At 38.7% G+C, this 7,691-nt stretch overlaps 1 protein-coding gene across 1 annotated transcript in view; it reads right to left on the reverse strand.

The window, feature by feature from the left end:
- Positions 1-6,912: 6,912 nt before the first annotated feature.
- Positions 6,913-7,691, reverse strand: part of BRS3 (bombesin receptor subtype 3) — a 4,481-nt gene continuing 3,702 nt past the window's right edge. The window contains exon 3 of the mRNA XM_085325454.1: positions 6,913-7,320. Coding sequence (XP_085181580.1) covers positions 6,913-7,320 — 408 coding nt within the window. The remainder of the gene's footprint in view (positions 7,321-7,691) is intronic.

Genomic DNA, 7,691 nt, shown 5'->3' on the forward strand with positions numbered 1-7,691 from the left:
CCTCACGCTACCCTCCCACCCGCCAGCCCCACGGCGCGCAGAAGCGGAAGTGAGCTCTGGCCCCGCGGGTTTGCCCCTCCCTTCCCGTCCCCAGCCACTGAGCCGCCGGTTGGTATGTCACGTGGGGGGCTGTGGAGCCAATGGGAAGGAGGGCGAGGGGGCTGTCTGCTCCTTCCGGAGAACGTTGAGCCGTTGATGCCGGGCGCGCACGCGCGAGACGGGGGAGGGGGCGGGGCTTGTTTTCCCGCCTCTGGGGCAGGTCGAGGGCTCTGGTTGTGGCGCAGCTGCTCTTATCGCCGGCCCTGCCTGTGCTCGATGAGGCGAAGGCAGCCGCTGTTGCCCCCCTCCCCGGCCCTTCCCCTCAGGCTGCAGCTCTGGCTCTGCTTAGGCAGTGCCTTGGCGCGAGGGCGGTTGCCCTGAGGCCCCTGTCCTGGGGCGAGGAGGGGTGCTGCTGGGCTCTGTCTATGGGGCACCTTGCCGAGGTGCAGCCTTACTTACATGTTAAAATAAAAGCCTGCTAGGGGATGTGAACTTGCTGCAGTAACATGCTTCACTGCTGAACCTTGGAAAACTGAAAAGTTGCACTGCTGCTGTCAGGTGAGTTGCTTTGCAGCTCTTTGGCAGTCATCTTTCACTGAGACTGAGAGTCCACTTTCATCATGCTAGAAGCAAAGACAGAAAATAAGAGGTAGATTACACTAAAATGGTGTGCTAAGTGTTAAAATTACATTGGTTGTTGCTCTTCTGTTGGTACAGGTGCTGGTAGAGGTACTTTGAGCAGTTGATGCCTTCGAGTGAGAAGTGGCCACTGCTCTGAGGCACTAGGTACTTGAGTGGGTACAGGTATCTGCTTTCTGGAAGAAGGTGGTGCAAGGGTCTTAACTTCAGCTATGGCTTCTGGAGCTCTCTCCCAAAAGGGTGTGGTAACATTGGTACTGTGAAAGGGATMAAACTTGTCCTCAAGTTTTAAATGTTTGAATTAATAAAAGGTACTGAATAGTTATCTGTCAGTGTAGCACTGTATCCTAGGTATTTCATGCTAGGTATTTTAATATTATAATAAAATTKTCTTATTTCAATCAGTTATTTTTAAATACTAATGCAAATACATTTAAGTACTAATACAAACATACATTTGGTGCCATCTAGTGGTTTTCAGAGTGTAGTCTAGACAGCTTTACATCAAAAGCAAATTTATTTGCTAAAGCATATAGTTAAAAAAATTATAGTATAAGTGAACATACTTTTTTGTTATGTGACACTTAACATAGATCTGTAGAATCTAGACACTGAAACGATGCAGGTTTCTTAAATGAAGATTTAGCTGAACAGTTGCATCAAAGCTGGGAGTGGCTGGCTGCCAGATGACTTTAGTGGTAAAGCAGTCTTTCTACTCTGGAGTGAAAATGATATTCAGTACAGGAGTTTTCTGGAAATAAATATTCCAGGAACAAATATATCTTTCCTGTCATACACACTGGAATGATAATAAAATCAAGGATACAATCCTGAGCCTATGAAGCTCAGAAAGGGGAGACCAGCATAAGTTAACTGGCTGGTCAACAGACTGTCAGATAAAATTGCTAAGGATATAAATATAGACTTTTAGTAACCTTTGGCTGTTATACAGAGAACATCCAACCTAATGACATCTTTCATGCGTCAAGAATTTTCTCTTGGCAGAGCTATTATAATAGTTGTCCAAAGATTTTTTTATAATCACATACAAACTGATGGGTTAAGAGGCATTCATATTGGCTCTCAAACAAACATTTGATTTCAGTGGGATGCACTGAAGGATTAACATAAACTGTGCTTACTTAAAGAAATAAAATACAGCTAAGTATTGATCAGATGAAGTATTTTACATGACATGTTGCTGACACTGGGAAGACAGGGGTAGCCTAAATTAGATATATGAGAAAAAGCTGCAATGGGTTAGTTACTGAGATTTAATGCTCACTGCCCTAGTTTCCATTCTTAACTGGGGAAAATTTAGACAGACTAAATTCAACTATTCTAAGCATTTATAGAGTTTGAACTGGATATGTGTCTTGGAAGTGAGATAGTCATAACCTTAAATATTGTAAGAGAACTACAATTACATTTTAAACTGCCTATTTCATTTTGACAGAATTTTCTACATTCATGCCCTGAGTAAATGGAGTGAGCTCTATGTCTGTACAGGATGGACTTCCCCATTGTTCTGGGTTTTATAATAAATAAGCATTGGATGTGATATCCTTGAAGAAGTGATCAGGGTATAGGTCTCTTTTTTTTTTTCTCGAGTGAGAGCTTAATAATAAACTTTAAAATGCAAGCTCCTTCTTTCTCTCCCTACCGCCACAAATATTTTGCAAAGTGACATAGCTGTAACAGGAAGCGTAGATAGTGCTTCCATTGCAGACCTGGCTAAAACAAGTCATTAGGACCCAGTCCCAGGAAGTAGGARATGCAAACTTGTTTTGCTCAGTCTGACAGCGATCAAAGTGTGCCTGAATGCAACASGGATAACAGGCACATCAGTTTCTGCATGGTAAATCCGATCTGCACACTTTTTCCATTCGGTAGATATGAGGACAAACTATCTTGAATTATCTCTCACTTCCCTCAGGTAACATGCATGAGGGCAGTTAATGCAGAGCGGCTCACATCCGTAGCTTCTTACCTTGTCACCACCATCTGTTGTCTTCCTCTTCAGTAAAAACTGCATAGTGAGCCAGCTCAAGGAGTTGATTCAGCTGAAACTATATATATATATTTTTTTGATCAGGACAGCTTTCATCTTGATTACATCTGTGAAACAATATAATTCATGGTTGTACAAGCACTGCTGCTGCACTAACGGAAGGATGACCGGCAWGTTTCAGGGATGGGAGTAAGAGCTGGAATACCACAGCTCAGATCAGGCTAATTGCCAGCAGACGACATTTTAAATCCTGACAAAATATCTCAAGGTATGTAGTAAAAGGATGTATTAGCATGTTACATAATAACAATTTTGTGTCTATGTCTGGCTCTTCTCAGTGATGAAAGGAACTCAACTCAGAGTTGGTCGTTCTAAAGATACCACCTACTAAATGTATTAAAATCTTGATCTTAGAAGGAAGTGATGGTTTGATATCTATTGAAGTAAGATCAGGAATTCACTAGCTACCAAGTAGATAAAAGGTTCACAGTTTTTTTCTTTCAGAAAATGCTTTGGGATATTAAAACAAGGAGGCAGTAAATGATGTTGAATTGCAGGGAGATTACTGCTGTTTGTACTTTCCATGGGGCTGGAATCTGTAGGTGTTACACATAGCCTCTAGTGACAACAGGAAAACCTTAACTGTGTGAAAAATGACAGGACCAGATCCAGACGAGCTAAAAATTAGTTACTATTTCCTATATTGACAAAGGAAATTCCACAAAACAGCTGACCTTTCACTGAGGAGATTAACAGTGGCAGAGCCAGTACAGCTGATGAAATCTACCACTGCTGCAGCTGTGTGTAACTTAGGTTATTCTTTAAGTGTAGTGTTCTTAGCACATGACTGCCAAAAGGCAGCCCAAATGTAACTACGTAACGTAAAACAGTACTTTCTAGGAAAACAGAAAGCTGAGCTTCAGAATGGCTATTGTTTCATGAACTGACTTTAATATTCTGTGCCATTTGCTAGAAATKCAGTTTGTTACAGTGTATGCATGCTTCGACATGATTTTGTTCATATATATGTGGAAAATACTTTCTCAAAACTAAGCTGGTGTCTTATAGTATGAGACAGATTAGAGTATTACTACTAAACTGTTTGCTAACAAAAATGTTAATTCTTACATTTGTATGCATTAACGCTGTTAATATGAACATCTTATTCACAAAATAAATTATAAAAAGGATATATCCTAAAAATAGTATTTACTCACCCAAGAAGACTCCATAGGAACAAGTCCTTTGATGGAGTCTTCCTTTCAATATTTTGCACCYTTCTTCTACATTTTCTTGCATGGTGGATATAAATAGTAAACCCCTAATTTCTCATGCCAGTTCTTTTCTAAATCACACTCAGCATTTCTGTAAATAGATATTATTTCCATATATTTTTATAGAATTATATTTGTGTTACCTAGGGCTGAAAGAGGTTATTTTTTCCTAAAACATTGAGAACAGATTGCAAAGGAGACGAAACGTTTCCCCTAAATCCAATTGGGGTAATGTGGAAACATTTTATGGATAGATGGAATGAATATCTTCTGACTGTTTAGATAAAAATAAATATTGATCAATATATTACTCTAATACAACATCACRACAATTTGAAAAAATRTAACTATAAAAGCATAAAGTACATGGAATGGTTAAAATTTTGCCAGTCTTTAACCAAAACGTGCAGTGTATAGCAAAAACATCAATTTTGTTAAAGTATGTAATAGAGAAAGGTAAACTATCCAGTTAGAAGGGTRGATACATAAGCAAAAAGTATCTGCATGCAAAGCAAGGTAAATAGTGAATCTGGAAATAGTGATTTTTAAGGACTATGATGAGGTATAGCCAAGGCATTTTGTTGGCATTTGTAAGAAGTCTGGCCTCCARCAGAGACAAATTGTGAAATTCAGAAACTTGTGGCAGATATATTTTTCAAAGGYTTTAATAAATAGAATATAAAAGATGAGTGATATAAGGAGCTGTAATGTTTGGGGTTTTTTTGTTCTGTTTGAAATTCTCTGTAGTAAGATCCAGGAAGATAAAAGTACGCTCTTTTGGTGAGTAGGCTTATTTATCTAGTCTCACCCTGTAGCCCCGTTAAAGAAAAAAAGAAGGGAGATTATTGGTGCAGTATGTTTGTTATATTTGTACGGAGGTCAGTACCAGTGAATGTGTTATGTGAACAGAGAGTAGAAACAGATCTCTGGAGATAGCTTTGCAATAAAATTGCATTTCTGTGCTTTTATATTTCCGTTTATTTCAGTGGTCCTATCCTGATGTATAACTGGTACAATAAAATAAAGAATCAAGACTCCACTGAAAATTARTGCTTAGAATCGTGCATCATGTAAATGAAAACTCTAGTAAAATAAGGCCAAGCCTGATTATACTGATTTAAGATGGTTGCAGAGGTTGTATTCAATGCCCTTGGGATTTATAGTTTGGTTTTATTGTTCTGATTAGGGCAGTCAAAAGAGAGAAAGACTGCAAATACATTTTCTACATCTTATAATGAACTCATGATGGTGCATGGATGGATGTATGGATGTATTTTCATCTGTGTGTTGCTAGAGGCTCTGGGCAGCTGGAGGAGGTGGTCATATATTCAAGGGTTAATTTATCTTTTAAATAGGAAATAAAATTCAGACTTCTGTTATTGACARCACTGTTTTGTGTAATTTGTATGTTGCAAGCTCTCTTCTGTAATTTAACCCACGAYTTCTTTTTTGAGATAGATGTTCCATATTTTAAGAAATGGAAAATCTGTTGCCTTTTCTATCACCAGCTCCCAGAGAACAAAATTTTGGTTCAGGGTACACAAGCTTCATAGAACTATCTGTCATACAAGACTTTTGTGATATACAGTAGKAATATGTGCTTCCTGTATTTCCTGATAGAAAGGCAGGCCCTATCAGCAGTRCTGCTGAGCTTTTTTAGGAATATACAGGCTGCCCATTATAGGCAATCACTGACTTGCATCTGCATGCTTCATCAAAGTGATTAGATTTGATATTAGAAGGTCAACCTCGTAGAGATAGTCTAACATCATATTAAAAAGGGATACTAGTTCAGTAACTTGAAAAACAGAAGACTAGTACAATATAAAAATCCAACTCTCCTAGCATGCTTGCAGATTTGCAAACCACTTAAATGTGACCACGTTACCAAGCAATACACCACACAAGGATTGGATCTGTAGACTGAAATGCTTAGTCTAACATCCACTCTGTACACTTTTGAGGGCTTTATTTCAGACTAGATCTAATCTGGTTCCATGGACCAAGTGCACAGTTTCATCTGAAAGGAATCAAAGTTGTGTGCCAAAGACCCCTCTTGGAGCCAAACCAAAGACAGACAAGCAGGGATATTTGAGCAGTTGCTTCAAAAGTGCACTGTTAATCTGAACTGGAACAATCACAGTCCTTACTGATTTCTTGATGTTAAATCATGTAACAATAAAGAATACTGCTCTGTTGAGATATTTAATCCATAGATCTCAGAAGATTTTACAAATGTGGCAAAACATGCATACCCTATTCAAGAGATGTGATCACCTGCTCATTCCCTTGACTTCCTTAGGAACTGAGGAGGGCATCCCTTTTAACAGCAGTCAGCTGTTACCTGGAATTTCAAAACAAGTCATTGGCAGAGCAAGGGGTAGTGCAGATTTGRCCCATAATGCTTTTTCTTTTTTCCTACACCTTATTACAGATTTCARCTTTGTTTCATTTTAGCTTGCTTTCCAAGGTGTTTACCAGGTTTTAACATTTGAAACAAGAAAAGAAATTAAAAACCTGCCTAGTTTACTATGTTATTAAGATAYGTGTTTTTGCTTGCTTGCTTTAGATGCAAATACTTGACAAAAGAGAGCTCTCAGTCACAAGTCAAAGAACAAGTCACCAAGAACAAAACAACAGTTCTCTAGCCAGTGCAGAAACTCTTGCAATTCTGCTGACTCCTGTCTTGCTCAGTACAGGAATTTCAGCTAAGGATGCATGTTCACTCTGGAATYTGAATATTTCCTTTGAGCTTACACTGAAATGTTCAGCTGTTTTAGCTTCTTCTCCCATACAGTTTGATTTTGTTGTTGTATCATTATAAAAAACTAGGAACTCCTGCTGAAAATTCTTTCACAGACAGTGCAAGGCATGGCAGCTCATTCCAGGATCCAGATAGTATCAACTTGAATAGAAACACTCATTTTGTCCTTCTTCATCACAGATGGTCTAAACACTTTCCTCTTCTTTTGTGATACTATAATCTGTTAGCAGTGTAACACTGATTTCTGAGCCATGTGTGCTGCCTGTGACTGACAGGGCTCTGGTAGGTGTATTACTGTGGGTAGCACTGGGAGGCTTTGTACGAAGTTTTGCCTTGCAGCATGAGACTTGTTTTTTAAAGTGTTGCCGGAAACTTTTACTCAGCCAATAAAGAGCGAAAGGATTGACGCAGGAATTGCTGAAGGCCAAGGCACGGGAAAAAATAGTAGCTATCAGGTGAAAGGCAGAAGCATCTACAGAAGAATGGTATGTAAAAGAGCGATACAAGTAGAGGATGTGGTTAGGCAACCAGCAAAAGGCAAATAAAGCAACTAGCACCAGCACTGTTTTTGCAACTCTCTTGCGGGATTCAATCTAGGAGAAAATAAGGCATATCTGGTATTAATAGCAATTAGTAACACATGTTTGTGATTGGTGCTTATTTCTAAGGTGCTCTAAGAGTGTTAACATTAATCAGTCTAAATGCATTAGTGATCAAAAAAGCAAAATAGCTACAAAACAGAAAAATAAATCAGTTTCATACTTTTCCTTTCAACAAAGTATTTTCAGTGCAGAGCACATTCTCTTACCCTTATAAATCACATGAGAACCTCATTTAGACTRGGATTTGAAAGTAAAATGGTTAATATGTCAGCTAATGTTTGTTAATGTCACACCTTTTAATCTTAATGCCAGTGAGGTCTTTATGTTTAGAATTCAATGTTATAACTTCCAAGTTTAATAGG

This window comes from Rhea americana, unplaced genomic scaffold (genome assembly GCF_003343005.1).
Source record: "Rhea americana isolate MKP2758 unplaced genomic scaffold, rheAme1 scaffold_98, whole genome shotgun sequence".
NCBI classification, from domain to species: Eukaryota; Metazoa; Chordata; class Aves; order Rheiformes; family Rheidae; genus Rhea; species Rhea americana.